The 18092-nt window shown below is 43.7% G+C and overlaps 2 protein-coding genes across 4 annotated transcripts; both read left to right on the top strand.

Moving 5' to 3' along the window:
• Positions 1-283: 283 nt before the first annotated feature.
• dnajb5 (DnaJ heat shock protein family (Hsp40) member B5) lies at positions 284-12882 on the top strand. 3 transcript variants are annotated; one of them, XM_084361089.1, is made up of 4 exons: positions 284-334; positions 4684-4961; positions 5707-6362; positions 10824-12882. In XM_084361089.1, the coding sequence occupies exons 2-4, from the start codon at positions 4751-4753 to the stop codon at positions 11055-11057; spliced, it is 1101 nt and encodes a 366-aa protein (XP_084217215.1). In that variant the 5' UTR covers positions 284-334; positions 4684-4750; the 3' UTR covers positions 11058-12882. The 3 variants fall into 3 exon arrangements, with proteins under 3 accessions (XP_084217215.1, XP_084217213.1, XP_084217214.1); XM_084361087.1 differs by lacking the exon at positions 284-334 and adding an exon at positions 2298-2578; XM_084361088.1 differs by lacking the exon at positions 284-334 and adding an exon at positions 2803-3080.
• A 614-nt stretch (positions 12883-13496) lies between these two features.
• Positions 13497-17523, top strand: akr1a1a (aldo-keto reductase family 1, member A1a (aldehyde reductase)). Its single transcript, XM_084359737.1, has 9 exons — positions 13497-13578; positions 14187-14276; positions 14366-14485; positions 15750-15901; positions 16015-16210; positions 16292-16341; positions 16429-16578; positions 16679-16838; positions 17173-17523. The coding sequence occupies exons 2-9, from the start codon at positions 14196-14198 to the stop codon at positions 17236-17238; spliced, it is 975 nt and encodes a 324-aa protein (XP_084215863.1). The 5' UTR covers positions 13497-13578; positions 14187-14195; the 3' UTR covers positions 17239-17523.
• Positions 17524-18092: the final 569 nt, after the last annotated feature.

Raw genomic sequence — 18092 nt, 5'->3', positions numbered from 1 at the left:
TCAGCTCAGTTAGTGGGATACACTGAAGTACTCAATATTTACGTGACAATTCGCTCTCAGACATTACCTTGATTAGATACCTCTTTCCATGTTCTCTCTCATACACACACACACATCCGCGTGCTCAGAGGACCCATCGCTGAGACAGTATTCCTGGCAGACACATCACTGTCTGGCAGATTCCCGTGTCACCATGGAAACCCAGCATCAGGTCAGGAATAGTTGTTCCTAGACGCTTTTAGTGCTCACTCAGCATCGGAGCAGCACGTGGATCAGCTTCCCTCAGTCATCGTTGGCAATTAGGATGCAGACTTAAAACAAACCCGGCTTGCAGGTACGGAGATGTGATTATATTCTCTGAAATCGAACTAGCCATGAAGAAATCTGACAGGGCTGAGTAAGAGAAGCTTGTTGTGTCATGTGCATGTGCATTTAGCTTTCAGATCCCGCTTTGAGCTCTTGTTTTCGTCAGTGCCTTGCAGTTGATTTCAACATGTTCCAGTGTCGGTCACAGGCGGAGCAGAGGGTAACAGCCCACTGCTGACCAGTTGCTCTTCTGGGACAGCTGCACTGGCCTGAAGTCCCTCGCTGCTGCCAAAACACACACTCAGCTGGACACACAGGAATGTCTATCCACATTCGTCCTCACAGTGATTCTCTATGTGTTTCCATTGTTTTGATTGTGTGCGTGTGTGAGTGCAAGTCACTGAGTACATGCATGTGTGTCAGACAGACTCCTCCATTGACAACACCCACCTTTATCGCACCTCCTCGCTAGTCCGGTGGGGAGCGATGACTCAAGCTTAAATGAGTCTTTATTTTTCGCTCTGTCTATTTCTCACATTGACCCCAGCAGAGCAGGAGCACTTTGTCCCACTGAGTGTACCTTTCTGTGCATAAAGGCCATCAATAATGACTCAGGCCTCTACCAGCGGTATAATCGGCTATATGTGATTTTCAGAGAGGTGAGTAGGCTGCTTGTTGATCTGCTCAATGCGGAAGACTGGGAGGAATGTTTGGCCTTCACGATGTACTGTGTTTAATTTTTTGCAAATCTGCTTAACAGTGAGGACATATAAACCTCCACTGAGAGGACTTTTTTTAAACAAGTTAATGTCGGTTTTTATCTGTACTGTGGAACTGATGATTCTGGGTTTTTTCTCTTGAAAACATTGTTAGGTTGAGGTGTAGTTTTAAGGTGAAATGAAGGGCAGAGCTAAGCTTTACAGTCTAATCCTCAGGCCTGAAAAAAGAGGGTTAAATCTAGGCTTAAGACTTTCATTATTGTAATGTGTGTGTGTTGAATATTTTTAATATATTTGACTTTAATATCTTATTGCACAGACTATGGGAAGAACATGTGTTTATGGTAGGCTCGGCCCCCCATAACATAATTAGGCCATGGGTCAAGGTTCGAGGTTAGCTGGGTTATTTTTGGGGAATTGTTTAAAGGTCCAGTGTGTTGGATTTATGGCATCAGCGGTGTGTTTGCAGATTGCAACCAACTGAACACCCCTCATTTCACCTTTCCTTACGATGGCTGCTAAAAACATGGAAGACCCTCTCTGGAGCCTGTGGTGTGTTTGTCCGCTCTTGCCAAAACCAAGTCCTGCGTCCAAGTTCTGTGTGTATGGAGGAGCAGCCCTCCCTGCGGACACTCTGTCTGGCCCGAGACACAGCTGCGAGCCGAAGGGGTCGGTGTGTTTACCGGGGAAACTACCGCTGGCAATCCGCTCAGTATTGTAAGCAACAGACACGCCAGTGCTCGTATATAAATGCAAAAGCATCAGCTTCGAAGGTTACATTAATGAAACTTATGAACACTGTGTTCCACTTCTGCCCAAACATCCTACAAACTGCACCATTTAAAGTAGATTTAATTTAAGAAAAAAGGTTCATATCGGGGGTCATTTTTGTAGGGTGTTTCAAAGAAGATTTTCAGCGTCCCTGTGTTTGGTCTTGGGGCGAGTACCCAGGACATCAAACTAAGGTCCAGGGTTAAGGGCAGGATGGGTTAAAGTTGGGGGTTATATCAGGCATCATTGTTGGAAACGTAGGATGGGACTGAATAAATCTTCACTGTTTACAAAGACAGAAGATCAAAAATGCGTGCGTGCGTGTGTGGAGTCATCACATGACTCAGCAGTGTTTAACTCAATCCAGGCACGACTACACGACCACGCGCACGCACGCACGCGTTTTCTATCAGGTGTTTGTTCTTCTGACAACTCTCAGGACTCCCTCTCTCTCTCTCCCTCTCTCCCTCTCTCTCTCTCCCCAAATATGACTCTGTTTGTCCGCACAGTGAACCACAGCCTCTGACATGCCAGCTTACACTGCCGGATCCTACAAAGGGGAGAGAATTAAAGCAATGCAACTGGTCCGTTCCTTGTTTTAAGCCCCTCAGTATAACTTCATCCTAAATGTAGCTTAACTCAGACTGAGCGTGTTTGCGAGCGCAGACCTTAAACAAAGAGCTCTGCCGGTGCTGTGTCGAGAGGGCTGGGTTTGCTCTCCAGACTGCAAACAGATTTCTAGACACCGACAGGAGCGGATCGGACACGGGGTAGCAGGCTTGGTAAGAACTTGTTTTATTCATTTTCAAACGCAGATTTTACGCAGCAGACACCAGGATTACCAGGATCACGGATGGGGAGTAGACTTAACTGTACAAGCCATCATGGGGGGGGGGGGAGAGAGTTGTCACCTCGCACAGCCTCAAATTAATAAATTCATTGATTTTTAGATCATGAATATTAATGACTGAACCACACGAACTTTTTGGAGCTGTGTTCTTGCGCGCACAGAATAACAGCCGGGGAGGTTACGTGTGATGGATCTAGGTTTATGGCTGGCTGTATGGGCAGTTGTCCGAGGTTTTCCAGTGAAACGTCAGATGCGGCTCAGTGTTTGGTCACCGGTTATTTCCGAGCCTGTGATCCTCGCGGCGTCCTGACGTCAATTTATAAGGACCCAGCGGTGCCGGGCGGCAGGCAGATACCAGGGGCTGCAGGAGAGAAAGACAGAGAGGAGCCGGGCCATGTTGGTGTGATAGTCCTCAGACATTGCTGAGCGTTCTGGTAGGATTTTCTTCATTTGATGCTCCTTTGCTTTGTTTTCCTTAATCTCGTTTTTTTTCTCCAAGATCTCGTGTAGGCTTCTAACCTGGCTTTCTGCCACTGGTATTTCATTTTCATCCTGTGGATTAATATGGAAAATGTGTCGGGTTTATAAATTGGTATACCCCATTTTTAGTGTAAATGATGACTTAAGTGAGTGGTTTAAAATGTCGGGCTGTAAGATTTTGGGCTCTATGATGTAATAGCGGACCATCGCTTTGTCTGACAGCATATAGCAGCATGAAGAGATGCAAGAAGGCTTTTTTCCCTTCTTTTTCCCTCCCCACTTTTGTGCTCCTTCGGTTAAATAGAGGATCGCTGTGTCCTGTTCACAGTAACCGCAGTGTCTCAGTGAAGAGGAGTCTGCTGTCTGACAGGTTGTGTGTCTCTGCCCAGCTGGTTTAACACAGCATATATTGAGCAGGATCAGTCTGTAGTCAAGCCATTTTTATTAATATGTATGTGGCAAAAATAAAAAAATAAATAAATAAATAAATCACCACATTTCAAAAGAAGTGCATCTGGGATGAATGAGTCCAGGTATTGTCTGTACCTGACAGGCTGATCTGATGAGGAGAAGCCCGTAGATAAAGCAGATGATGGGGATTCCTCTGCAACCATGTCCCCATGGCAACAGCTATGAAAACCAGTGCCCTGGTTTTCCATTTCCAGCTATCACTAAATAGACTCACAGTAAACCTCTAATAGAGAGCACTTGAGTGTTCTCTGCACCTCTGCCAAGACACATATAGTCTGTTGCTCTGGTCAGCATCGGCCTTGGAGCAGCATAATAAGACACTAACATAGGGCTGCACAATTGATCAAGATGTAATCAAGAAGCAATTTTTCTAATAAAGGTCAAATGTGTGACAAAACAGCATTAAAACGATGTACTGTAGTGCTGCAGCGATGACCTAGCCTACATATCTTGTTCTCCAGATGTTTGTTTGGTGAAGACTACTGATCGACCAATAATGGTTCTTTAAGGGCCGATAGCGATAATTAATCATTGAGGAAACTGATAACCAATATTCTGAACCAATATACATTTGCAGTAAAAATAAAGATTACAATTTGCTCAAGTACTGAACTGAAGTACCATTTTAGGCACTTAAGATACCTTAAGTACCTCCATTATCTGCTACTTAATACTTTCACTCCACTAAAGGTATTGGATAACTTAACTTACTTAGTACTTTCAGACTCAGATTGTTCAATGTTGACGGGTTAATACTTGTGATGTGCAATCAATCAGATAGATTGTGGGTGGGACATTGATAGATACCACAGAGTGATGATTACAGAGAGAGGGAGGATGCTGGATCAGAGCCATTGTAGTGCATTTAAATGAATGTTTCATCAGCAATCAGACATAAAAACCAAGGATACTGACAAATGGAAAAACGGCACCGAAAATAGTGAAGACCCCAACAAACTTAAAAAATTATGATGCAAAAGTAATCATGCCCCCTAATTGTAAATCATATAGCAATCGCAATATCTGTCGAAATAATCACTGTTGGATTTTTTGACCATATCTAACAGTAGCCCTGTATCTCCCCAGTGACTGACCACTGCCAGACTTTAAGAGGGGGGGTCCCATTCCAGAGAGTGTATGCGCGTGTGCAGCTATGGGAAAGGACTACTACAAGACCCTGGGCATCCCCAAGGGCTCCAATGAGGAGGAGATCAAGAAGGCCTACCGGCGCATGGCGCTGCGCTTCCACCCTGACAAGAACAAGGATGCCAACGCTGAGGAGAAGTTCAAGGAGATCGCGGAGGCCTACGAGGTGCTCAGCGACCCCAAGAAGAGGGTCGTCTACGATCAGCTGGGAGAGGAAGGTGAGAAGTCTGGGTTTGATCCTATCTGTCTGTCTGTGTCTGTGAAGGATCATTGAGTGAAAGTGGACAGAGAGTGCAAGCGTTATGATGAATTAAGTTGTTATTGAAATAGCTCAGGAACAGACTCAGCTTCTAATATCACAGAGGGGGACTTTATTAGGCTTCAGCCACTGAAGTAATAACACTGTGTCTCTTCCATGTTTTTATGTTTGTGGTTATGTGCAGGAACTTGCGTGTGATTTCTATTGTTATTCTTAGTGTCAACAACACTTACCAGCTCTAATACCTTACAGTCATCCTCAGCTACGAGTATAGTGTGTGTGTGTGTGTGTGTGTGTGTGCGTGTGTGCGTGTGTGCGTTCACTGACAGACAGACTGCTAAAGATCATTACGTGGTTGAGATATGAATAGCAGCGACTCCTGTAGTTTTCATTGTGGGTGTTTTGTGCATGTGTCTCTGTTCAAATGGTGTGTGTATTTGTGTGAGTGCGATGAACGGAGTGACCTGGTATTTCATGAGTTCCTTCACCACCAGTGCTGTTAGAAGATCAGTGATGCTGTGGGATTTTTCCCGCCCACATGAGCTCCACTCTCCTCTGAACTGTTACCCACATGCAGTCTCTTCTGAACAGGGTCCTGTTTCTGCTATCTGAGTTTGTGTTAATGTGTGTTTTTCAGCTGGTGGGTGTTTGAGTGTGCATGTGCATCTGAGGTCTCACGTTCTTCTCTCCCTTTACTCTCTCAGGTTTGAAGACAGGAGGCAGCAGCTCTTCAGGCGCTCCTGGCGGCACAACGTACCACTACACCTTCCACGGAGACCCCCATGCCACCTTCGCCTCCTTCTTTGGCGGCTCTAACCCCTTTGACATGTTTTTTGGCTCGAACCGCGGCCACAACCGCTCCAACGGTTTCTCCTTCCACAATGACCACGACACGGAGCAGGACATGGACATGGATGAGGATGACCCCTTCGCCCACTTCGGGAGGCAGTTTGGCTTTCCAGGGGGGGTGAACAACGGCTTCCCAGGGGAGGGCCGCAGGAGGAGGGGCGTGCCTTCAGAGCGCCTGTCGGCCGGGCGAAAGCACCAGGACCCTCCCGTAGTCCACGAGCTGAAGGTCTCCCTGGAGGAGATCTTCCACGGCTGCACCAAGCGCATGAAGATCACCCGCCGCAGACTGAATCCAGATGGGAGGAGCATGAGGACAGAGGACAAGATCCTCAACATTATCATCAAAAAGGGCTGGAAGGAGGGAACCAAGATCACCTTCCCAAAGGAAGGAGACGAGACCCCTGAGAACATTCCTGCTGACATAGCCTTTGTGCTTAAAGATAGAGGGCACGCCCACTTCAAGAGAGACGGTTCCAATATAATTTTTAACTGCAAGATCAGTCTAAAAGAGGTGCGTCCGTCCTTTTTCATGTTCCCTTTCTCTCTTCCTTCTTGCCATCTTTATTTTTTGTCTGTTCTGCATGTAGATGAGCAGATAATGCTACTGAGGTTGGGAGTTTGAATCCCATGAGAGCAAACCAGGCAGAACCTTAATTTATTCATGTAGCTGCAAAGCTTTGGATGAATATCCAAAAATGGCACATTTTTATCAGTCTTGTTACTCAACCTGGGCTGGATGAGGTGCAGAGGTGTGAGTGTGACTTAAGGATAGGATTATGTCCTCTGTGGGTGGCCATATAGAGCATATAGAGGAGTGAGTGTGTATATGTGTGTGTTGCTGGAGGGCAGGATCAGTGAACAGCAGACTCTGTCACTGCAGTGTCAGAGAAGCAGTAGGAATGTGTTGTCCTTGTGTGACCGGCGAGGAGCCCTCGTCCTCACTTGTTCTGCACTGCTGTCTGAATGTACTGTTTTGCAGAAACACACATGCAACCAGGCACACATAAAACTACACACGGGCATAAAGATTGCATGCAAGCGTACACACTTATGCATCTTCAAGTGAATTTGCAAACACACTCAGGAAAGACGGATTGTAGTGGAACAGTTGTGACAATCCAGGCTGCCATTACTGTGACTGGCAGGACATTTAATTAACCGCTCCTACGAGGGCAACGAGTCCAGCGCAGCTCTGCTCTCTGTCTGTGAATTGCACAAGCTTTAATGTTTCTGATAGCACTGCCACTCACTGGCCTGTAGTCCCCATGTTCAGTCTTATGACATATGTTGTCAAAGAGTTGGGCATGTCAGGGAAGTTGTCTGTACTCCAATCAAGCCAATTTTGAGCAGTTTTCTTCTAAAAGCAGCACCGACTCTTATAATTCTCTTCAGAGGTGATTCACAAGGAATCAAGGGTGTCTGCACACAACACACACAACGCTATGAAGACAGCCTCATTAATGAGAGCGTATTAGAGAGGGTTAAGTTGCGTTAAGCAGGAGATGGTACTTGATCAAACCTGTACAATGATTAAGTTTACACTGCAGAACTCCCACAGCTAAGTGCTCGGCTCTAACAGCAGCCAGATAAGAGACTTAAGTCTGATGCAGCCAAAGACGGGATGGAGGAGAGGAGGGGAGATGGGGGGGTGGGGGGTATCTGGGGAATAGAGGGGAAGTGGGTCAGATGATTCAGTATCCAAAGCAAATAAGAGCTCATATTCCACTGCTCATTTCTGCTTCCCTGAAGATGTGATGCTGCAGTGAAAACACAGCACGAGTTGCATGCTGCACACCAGACAACCTGCCACATGTAATATGGCAAACATCATGCAATCCACCAGTAGATAATACCCCACAAGATGATTGTTTTCCATTAGCAAAAAAGCTCTTCAAGGGTGTTATGCAAAAACAAAAAAGGTAGGTTATGTCTTAATGATATTTGGAAGTGCATTACTTAATAGCATATTTTGACTTCTGCATGATTCCCCTGATATTTGGTTGCTCAGTTTTGCATTAGTACCACCAAGCACTCATTTGACCACGCCATAAACCACAGGGAGACACTGCTGGAGGCAATTTCCAGCCTTGCAATGCTCCCACTGTGACAGCAGTCAAAAGCAGTTAGAGAGTTCAGCACTGATTTCACACGTTAACTCCCCTGAAACTGACCTGTACCTGGACTCATAGTCTGGCTCTTTCTGACATTAATGAAGCCACTGCAGTGTGATGGTATCGTCTGTGGCAGCGCATTTCTAGCTGCTGTCACCACTGCACTCAGCTCAGCAGCTAACACGCATCCAAACACACATAGGTGCTAACTGTAGCTGTTGGGCTCTAAAGGCAACGTGGACAGCTCTTTACAGCCTCACCTTTGATTTAATTTGGAAAGACAAATATCCTGTTTAACCACGATGGTGGAAGAATCGCTGTGGTTCAGACCTGTCAGTTCAATTAAATGCAGCAATAGCAGCCAGAATTCAGGACAGGAATGTACTAAGGGCTTTGATTGACCTGACATCACACAGCTTTATGAGGACCGTTTGTGTTGTGAGGACATTAAACTGGTGGTCATAAATGTTCAGTTATGCATGTCACAATGACGGTTAACGTTAGCATAAGGCTCCATGAGCATTCACACAACTAGCAAAATCAAAGTGTGTGTGCGTGTGTGTGTGTGTGTGTTTGTGTGTGTTTTAGAGCTATGTTGTCTGAGCTGAGGCTTATGCAATCAGTGGGCCCTCAGATCAGCAAGCAGTGTGTGTCGAGCGTCATGGCAACCTGTCTCTGTGTGTAAGATTTGTGTTGGTGAATGGAGCTGTTCATAACAGGAGGATGAGCGCTAGTCTCCATCGCAGTCACAGGCTAAATCGCCTCCTAATGTATGTAGGGGGTAAAAGTAGACTGATGTCATGGCTGGAAAACTGTCTGTCCTCTGGAGCAGCTGCTCCGCTTGACTGAACTTCAACTGTCCACACGTCCACCCCTGTTTGTTAAAAAAAAAAAAAAAACAGCAGACGAGACAAGATAATCCTCCAGCAGTCTTAATACAACATTGGCCACGTAATGACATGGGCCGAGTGTTAGAGGCTAAGCACGTGCCGATGCGGGCAAAATCACTATTACATCATGATGGCCCAGTCGCCTTGAGATGATTGGTGCTAAGAGTTGGTATGTTTTGGAAAAAACTGAGAGGAGAACTTGGACAACTAATACTCTCAATTAAAAGGGTTGCCTTGAGTAGCATGTTTTTTAATAATTTTATCAAAGACATTGACATCCGTATCCATTTTGCAAAGGTGATCAATGCCTGACTTTTTCATCGAGTACCACCAACAGGTGAAAACGTTCACTTATCCTGTGAAATAGTAAACAGTCATGGTTCTCAAACAACATAATGACTCTGGTGATCCACTAACTTTTCCACCTCAAGTTACACGTGTCATTCTGAGTGAAATGTCTCAAGAGGTATTGGGTGGATTGGTAAGAAATTCGTAACACACATTCATGTTTCCCTAAGGATGAATAGCAACAACATAGCTCCTCATCCTGTGGCATCATCAGGTCAAAAAGACCTAATTAGCCAATGATAGCATGTAAATATGGTAAATTGCGATGGTTAACAGTTTATTTATACCTGTTAAACTTTAGCATGGTGGAGTTGTCACTGTAAGGAATGTTCGCATGGTGACATTAGCATTTAACTCAAAGCACCACTGTGCCTACTCACACTCTTAGAGAGCCACTACCATAAGTGAGGTGTCTTTAGAGACCAGCTGGGTGTCCCAAAAACTCAAATGGCAACAAAATGTTGTGACCTTTGAAAAGCTGTGCATGATGAAGTCAAGGTAGTATATCAAGGTTATATAAAAGTACTTTCAGGGTCATTTTTGACTTTATTACTGTGAATAACATATAACAAAGGCCATCATCAGCCAGACTAGGAAACACGGACATCATAACCACATGTTCCAACTCGTTTGGCAACTATCACCCCTTAAAATACCTTCTTTAAACATCACTTTTTAAACCTCTGAAATTTCCAAGTTCTCCTTATATATTTCTGCTTTTCTTACTTTCTTGACCTAGACCCCCTTTAATCCTAGTGAATCATAGGTTCTCTCCGTCTTCCTTTATCCACACCTCCATGTATTTATTCACTGACCTTATTTTGTGTTGTATATCATTCTGTAACAGCTGCTTATAAATGCATTATATAAGAAAAGTTTTTTTTTATTCATCAGGATGTTCATTCACAGAGTTGTGGATTTAAATAGTTCTTTTTATTCAGCGCAAATCTGGCGAGTGATGCTCACTGGAAAGCCTGTGAAGTCGTGATAACCACAGGTCTCCGTGTTTAGTTTGGCACTCGCTACGCTCTGACTGGATTCATCAGGCATTGTGATAAGGAGGTGCGGGTGTGTGTGTGTGTGTGTGTGTGTGTATGGGGGGGAAGTTTGTGTATGTGTTCTCTCTCCTCGTCCTGCCAGCCCATCTGACAAGCCCTCCAAGTATTTACGAGCTCAGCCGATTCCTGCCTCACTTCATTAGCCCCCGCTATGAGATCGTTGCTAAAATTAGTCCCCTGTGCAATGTGTAGCCCCTCCAACACTGACACACACACAACCCTTCAACCCACACTCACACACACATACACACCCACACACAAAGACTGGGAGACTTTTCCACTGCCAAGTCATGTTCTCCTAATGTTCCTGATCCAAGTGCTGCTCAGTAGACCCCACAGTGCTGGAGTCCATACGAAAACGATTTGCCAGGAAGGCCACCCTGTCTCACACACACATGATGAACACACACAGACAGCACGTGGAAGTTTGACTTCATACTGAGGGAAGACAAAGTTAAGTTTTTAGTTCATGGGAACATGAAGTCATGGGGATATTAATGGCTTCGGCATTTACTTCCTACTAAAGATATTAACCCTTTCAATCATCTCTTCCTTTCTCTTCCAGGCATTGTGTGGCTGCACAGTTAGCATACCTACGCTGGAAAACCGCATCATATCGCTCCCCTGTCATGATATCATCAAGCCAGGGACGGTGAAGCGACTCAGAGGGGAAGGCCTGCCTTTCCCCAAGAACCCGTCACAGCGCGGTGACCTCATCGTGGAGTTTTCTGTCCGTTTTCCCGACAGGATCCCCCCTCAGTCCAGAGAGATCATCAGACAACACCTCCCCCAGTCGTAGGAAGACTCACCGTCAACCTCTTCACTACCACACACTCCAGACTCAATGGCCCAAACCCCGAAAACCAACCCTTATTGGTCTTTTATCTTATATTTTGACCCTCATTGTAGTTCCCCTTTCCCACTTCCAGTCCCCATCATGTCCTGTGTGACAGCACGCTGATCTGGGTAGGGACTTTCTGGTGGGAGGATGAGGGAAGAATTCCGAGATGAATGGCAGAATCAGGATGTAATTAATTGTTCTGTCTTTTGGCCCAAGCACACACACACAAGCGTCCGAAGCAGTGGAGCGGTGCTCAGCACAATCGTGGCTTTTACAGGATCGTCTTTTCTTAACTCTGTTTTTTACGGATTTATCAGTGGTTTTATATGCTGTCCAACTCTCTGATCCTTTTTGTGATAGAATGAAGTGTGAGATATTTTTTAAAAGACACATTTTTTCCAGGATTTTCTTTTCCAAAGGAAGTTTCAAATAGAATTATTTATTTATACTTTGGGTGTACCAGCAGCTTCAGTGTGTTCAGTGCGAAACCCAGTTTTAACACAACTCCCTCCCTGCCACCTGCTTTACTCCTGCTTTCAGTCTGATGAAGCATTATGCTTGAAGTCTGTAGGCCTTTTACTGTTTAGTAAGATCTGTCTCCCCATGATCAGTTGTAGTTTGATGCGTGTGCACTTAAAGGCTCGCATTACTTTAAATAATATCTTAGCTGCATTGGAAAATTTGGGAACGACAATCACAGACTGTAACAGCAGTGTAAGCTTGGATAATACAGTCTGCACATAATATGGGTGCTTTCCCTTCTGAGCTGTGTGGCTCCTCTGAACTCAGTAGCCTGGCTCACTATCTGAGGGACATTTAGGTGCCTTAGCCCAGGGTCATACCACATATGTGAACACACACACACACACACATACAGGTCACACTGTAATATATATACAACCAGGCATGTTAAGTGCACAACAGACAATGCCCTATGCTGTGTTAGACATTACCATTCTCCCAGTGGTGGTGATCTTGGAAAACCAGTAAGCAATGTTAAGTCAATCACCATATAGTACTGTATGAACACAAGGAGATTTTTAGGTAAAGATTTGATACAAGACTGATGAATTTTGCAAATGTATCCCTGTAAAGTGCCGTACAAAGACGGGTTGGATTTCCCAGTTAACCTGACGTCCATAGTAAAAAGTGGAGATTTCTCTGGGAAACCCAGCTTTGTTGTTTATATTCTGCTTTCTCTTGTGCCATTTGAAGGCAATGTCTCGGTGCTACTGTGAGCAGTGCCAAAAACAGACCTCCTACTCTTTGGCTTCATGAAGTTTGTGATTTAATAACTGCTTCTTTCATCTGTGACATCTGTACATTGAACTTAACATCTGTTTTTTCAGTAGAAAACCCTGTTTAGGAAACAGGATTTGTAACATTGCAGCAGCTGTTCTCTGTCTCAGCTGCAGGGGGCTCTGAAAGCTCTCTTCAGCTCTTCCTACTGTAGTTTAAAGCAATGATAAGACGTATGTGTGAGTATGGTTTATGCAGACAGCACTGGTAGGTCGTAGATCTCATGTGAATGGGGAAAATGTTTGAATGCGAATGTTGATAAATGCACTTTTATGTCATAAAAGGTTCTGACAAAACTTTAAGGTGACGGGGGAAACGTGAATGAGTGGTCTGAGTGTGTGAGCGTCCTGCCTCTCAGAGCCTCCGGGGACGCTGGACTGGACACGTGCTGCTGCTGCTGAGCGACTCTCACTGCTTCTGTGCATTTGACGATATTTATGATCTTTTCAAAGTGACAACAAATAAACCAAATGTGTGAAGTTCACAGTTTGTGTCATCTGAGTTTCTCTTTCAAGAGTTATCAGCCTTACTAGCTAGCTCCACCTCAACCAGTAAATGCTGCTTACACATGCATGCATCAGTATTAAATTTAATAATAATGTGATGTAGGATAATGTATCAGTCACTGGGGACATTACTGTGATACTTAAAGGTACATTTTTCTGATAACACATTCACATAAGTACAATTTTAAATGCTTTGACTTTAAGTTTTTAATCGAGTGCTTTTAACATTGTTGTATTGGCACTATTGACTTTGAGTACTTCTGCACCTCTGCCCAGTCCCTGTGGGTACAGAAATAAGTAGCTTAGAATAGAAAAATGAGGATCCATGACATATATACAATGATATGAACCAGGTTTCTCATGTTCAATGTAAACATCAGATCCTGAGAAAGGCCAAGACTCCAAACTGAGATACTAATGTGCATGTAAACAAAACTATCAGTTATTAAGAAGCAGTAAAAGGAGGTAAGAAATCATTTGTGGAATCCTGTGTGATCAAACTTCAGTAATGTATGTTTATCTGTGTGCTACCTTCAGTGAGTACAGTGGAGTTTGGACACTTTCCATCAGTTTGAGTTACAGATAAACAAATGAAGGCAGACTTTGACCTCAGCCTGTTAAAATCCAAACTGACCCTCGGCTCATCACATGTCCATCTACCAGAGCGATCCCGGGTAAGAAAAATTAAGAGACTAACAGATAAATAGACTTTAATTCACTTTATGTTTAATCTTTGTAACATGTTTAAGCTGTGTTAGAGCATTAGTCAATTAAACCATCTGTCATGCAGCTGGGCTGTCAGGGCAGGTGATCTGTGTTAAGAGGTCATGTGAAATGTGTATCACATGGTAAGGATACAGCAGACAGTTAGTGAAGACTCTGGGATGTTCTGCAGTAATGCCGCACTGTGACTAATCCCATATACCTTAATCAGCTATTTGTGGTAATAAGGCTGAGTTCACAAAGGGTTTATAGTCCCAAGGAAACACTTTTAAGCTCAGAGAGTGAAAACACATAAGAAAAAACAGGTCACCGATATTTTTGTTGCTTTGTAGGCAGAAAATGTATCTACATGTATGAGGGTGACTGCTTTGTGAAAGGCCTTTGAACATGTAGAGTAAATACACACACACAACTCCTGCTGGAGTTAATGAATTCAGATGTGAGTGTGAATCAGTAACATGCTATTAGGACTTAGTCATGATGACAGCGTCCTTTTCCATAAGAGTCTACATGTGAACACCTCACACACTTCTCTGTCTGTTCTCCGTCGGGTCCTCAGAGGTGAAACATGAGCACCTTCGTGACTCTCTCCACAGGGCGGAGGATGCCCTTGGTCGGGCTCGGCACATGGAAGAGCGCCCCGGGACAGGTGGAACCACAACCTCTAACACCACCAACCACATTTAAGGAAATTATAAAAGAAATAGTGTTGGACTGTCTGTGTCTATATGTTCTCAGGTGAAGCAGGCAGTGCTGGCAGCTTTAGACTGTGGGTACAGACACATTGACTGTGCTGCTGCATACAGCAATGAGCAGGAGGTGGGAGAGGCTCTGGCTGTCAGGCTCGGTCCAGGGAAGGTGAGAAACTCTGATTAAGTTTGAATTAGACATGACTTTGAAAACAACAGTTGACCAATCTCAGTTTGGGATCCACTTAACTTTTTATCAGTAGATGGAGTTTTGCAGAGTTTTTCTATGAGATTGTATTTTAATGTGTCCTGTTTTAAATGTGATATGTTGTGTTATTTAATGTACCCTTTTTTGCACGTGCAAGCAAAGACACATTTCTGCATTTTTGCCCACAGAAGGTAGACAATAAAGTAATTTCTATTCTATTCTTTTCCTTTCTAAAGTTGAGCTCGACAGCTCAATTTAAACATTGAAAACAGCAGTTTACAAAACAAGATCCACTGACTTGCTTGTCAATTCTCAGAATAATGAAAAATTTGAGCATTTGCAGTTACATGACAGCCGAGTAAACTTTCTTCTTGCTGATGAAAAATATGTTTGGTAATGCTTGTATGCTAAGGTCCATGTAATAATCGTAATTATTAGGTAATAAGGTCCTTATAAGCTGCTTATTAACATTGATAAGACCATTAATGTTAATAATAGCATCATAAACACATCATAAATACTTTGTTATGCATTTGTTAGCACTTATTAAACGTCAAATATGCAAGAAAAATGCCATAAGGCTATGAAAGTCTTTATTATGCACAGAATTCTTTGAAGTGTTAAAAAAAGTGTCGTACAGGAGGCTCATAAATGTCTTATAATGTACAATAAACTGTTTAGTATGCTGTCAATACTTAGTAATGTTCTTCAGGACATACAAGGGCCTTAATATTATGTTATGTTTTATGGCTAAAAGCACCAGAATAAGTAAATAGGTGGACCTTGAGTTAAACAATAAAATTATCACCTTTATTTACAAAGCTTAATGCTGCTAGTCAGTTTGCTACTGACTATGACTTGTCAGTAACAAGTCTACTGACATGAGCTTTGATTCAGCACTCACAATGGAGTCAGACAGAGTAAGCAGAGAGCCCTGTGGCTGTAGGGGTTAAACCACTGACCATGAACTGCAGCGTCTGCAGTTCAAGGTCATTTCCTGGTCAGTGGTCCATTCTTGGTTTGGAAACTAGAGTAATATTAATGTTGGTTGAGCGAGATTGGACCTGTGGTTTAGTATACATTCTGGGTAAAGATGGCCACAGTCTAGTTACTGAAACATTTTCATGATACACCTGATTGCTCTGACTGAAGTATTTTTACTGTCATGTATTTCCCTGAATTGATTAGCTAAAGGTTTGTATACACATTGTCCTTTTCCTTCCAGGCTCTACGTCGTGAGGACGTGTTTATAACATCCAAACTGTGGAACACCAAACACGACCCGGAGGATGTTGAGGAGGCGTGCAGGACCACTCTGGCCCACCTGGGTCTCTCCTATTTGGACCTCTACCTTATGCACTGGCCCATGGCCTTCCAGTGAGTATCTGCAGCCAATGAACTGATTTGTCTCTCCGTGGTTGTCAATATGTGGATCAATGTGAGATTATTATGACATTAGGTGACGCTGCCTGTGTGTGTGTGTGTTTCAGGCGTGGGAAGGAGCTGATGCCTCGATGGGAGGATGGGAGTATTTGTTACTCTGACACACACTACAGAGACACTTGGGCAGCCATGGAGAGCCTGGTGGACAAAGGTCTGGTCAAAGCTATAGGACTGTCCAACTTCAACGCCAGGCAGACTGATGACATTATTAGCATGGCCAGACACCCACCTGTGGTGAACCAGGTACAATGTGGCCAAATAAATACATTTAATGAGGTTTTATTGACAATTGTGATTCAGTGTGTGTGTCTCATTGTCCCACAGGTGGAATGCCATCCGTATTTGTCTCAAGCAGGTCTCCTGTCTCATTGTCGGTCAGTGTAATTTGCAGATCAATTTCTTTGTTGTTAATTCCATTGAATATTGTTCCCATTGTGTCAGTGACGGTACCTCTGCCTCAGGTCAGTGGCCGTTTGTGTGACAGCCTACAGTCCTCTGGGTAGCGGGGACAGACCCTGGGCCTCTCCTGGTGAACCAAGTCTGCTGCAGGATCCTCGACTTGAAGCTGTAGCCCAGAGGTACCAGAAAACACCTGCCCAGGTCATACTCAGGTAAGACACTCAACATCCCTCAACTACAAAGTAACTTGTGAGCTCAGGTGTACAGATCAGCGCCAAACAGCTGCTTAAGTTTTTGGTGACCTCTTGGCAGGTGGCACGTGCAGAGGGGCGTCGTGTGCATCCCTAAAAGTGTGACGCCCTCCAGGATCCAGCAGAACCTGCAGGTGTTTGACTTTTCCCTGTCAGAAGAGGACATGAAGCTGATCGAATCCTTCAACTGCAACGAGCGCTTCATCGTTCCATCAGTCGAGGTGAGTCACTCATCTCAGGACACCTCAGAGGACGTCCCACCAAAGTAGAGCCCATATCATGCCAGTGAGTTATGTTTATATATGTACAGCAGCCATCTCAGTCCAAAATTAACTTTAAGCTGCTAAAGACTCACTGGTGACACCATATGGCTGAGACATCAGCCGGTTTTAGATCTCCATAAATCTCCAATACGCAGGGTATACTCTTTCTTTCTTAGAGAGCTGGACTGTATGAATCTGAATCTTCCTGACTCTTGTGGTCTTCTATGTAAACAAACCCTCATTCGGTTAAAATGTGAATATAAATAATTAATTGTCATTTCATTTTTCACAGAGGGATGGCAAGAGAGTGTGGAGAGATGCAGAACATCCACATTTTCCCTTCCATGATCCTTACTGAGTCTACACACGGGGGATATCGTGTCTTAAGGATGATTGTCACATACTGTATACTGCAGAAACCAAATTTTTACACTGAATTTAGTCGTTCCTCTTTGGGATGGATGGCACTAAATTGGTAATATTCAAGTGACTAAATTTGCCAGGAAAATGGATTATTACATGTTTTTTCTAGGCACCTCTTTACTGTGATTCAGTAAAAAAATAAAACATTTTCAGACACTACCATCATCCATTGCCTTCACTTTTCTTTCACTGCCAGTGACACTGTGTGGTCGTTAACAGAACTGCCTGTCTGCCAAATGTCACAAGCTTTGATCACATGGTGCCTGCATGTCTGGCAGAGTGAAGACATCATCATCATCATCACCACTGAGTCACTGCAGCAGCACTGCTCTCACAGCCTAAATTCAGCAATTCATTCTGCCCGACGTTGAAAAGGTCTTAAAAGGATAATTCCATTCATAAATGGTGAAAATTCAAGCCAAATTCTCAAGGTTTGTCTGTCTCTACTTAACATACATGACAAGCACTCATACAGAGCATTGCTTTATGTCGGCAACATCATATATTCTCATACATTTACCTATTAAATGTTAATTTTCTTTAAATCTAAAATGCACTTACTGTTGTCAATAAAAATTGATTCTGAATGTTTGAACAGGTTTCAAAACTCATTTTTCGCTGAATTGATGCACCTGTACTAGCTGCGTTTAGTAAATTAACATATATGCTGGTTAACTTAACAGTGCAGTGTTTTACTGATCCTTCAATAAAAATCAAATTTTCTACCCTCAATAGTGTCAATTTTTCCCTGTGGTATTGAACATGGTATCAGACATCAATATTAATATG

Source organism: Pagrus pagrus (assembly GCF_965226575.1).
Source record: "Pagrus pagrus genome assembly, chromosome: 8".
NCBI classification, from domain to species: Eukaryota; Metazoa; Chordata; class Actinopteri; order Spariformes; family Sparidae; genus Pagrus; species Pagrus pagrus.
Note: the sequence above shows the minus strand (reverse complement) of the source record. Positions and strands in the feature narration are given on the sequence as shown.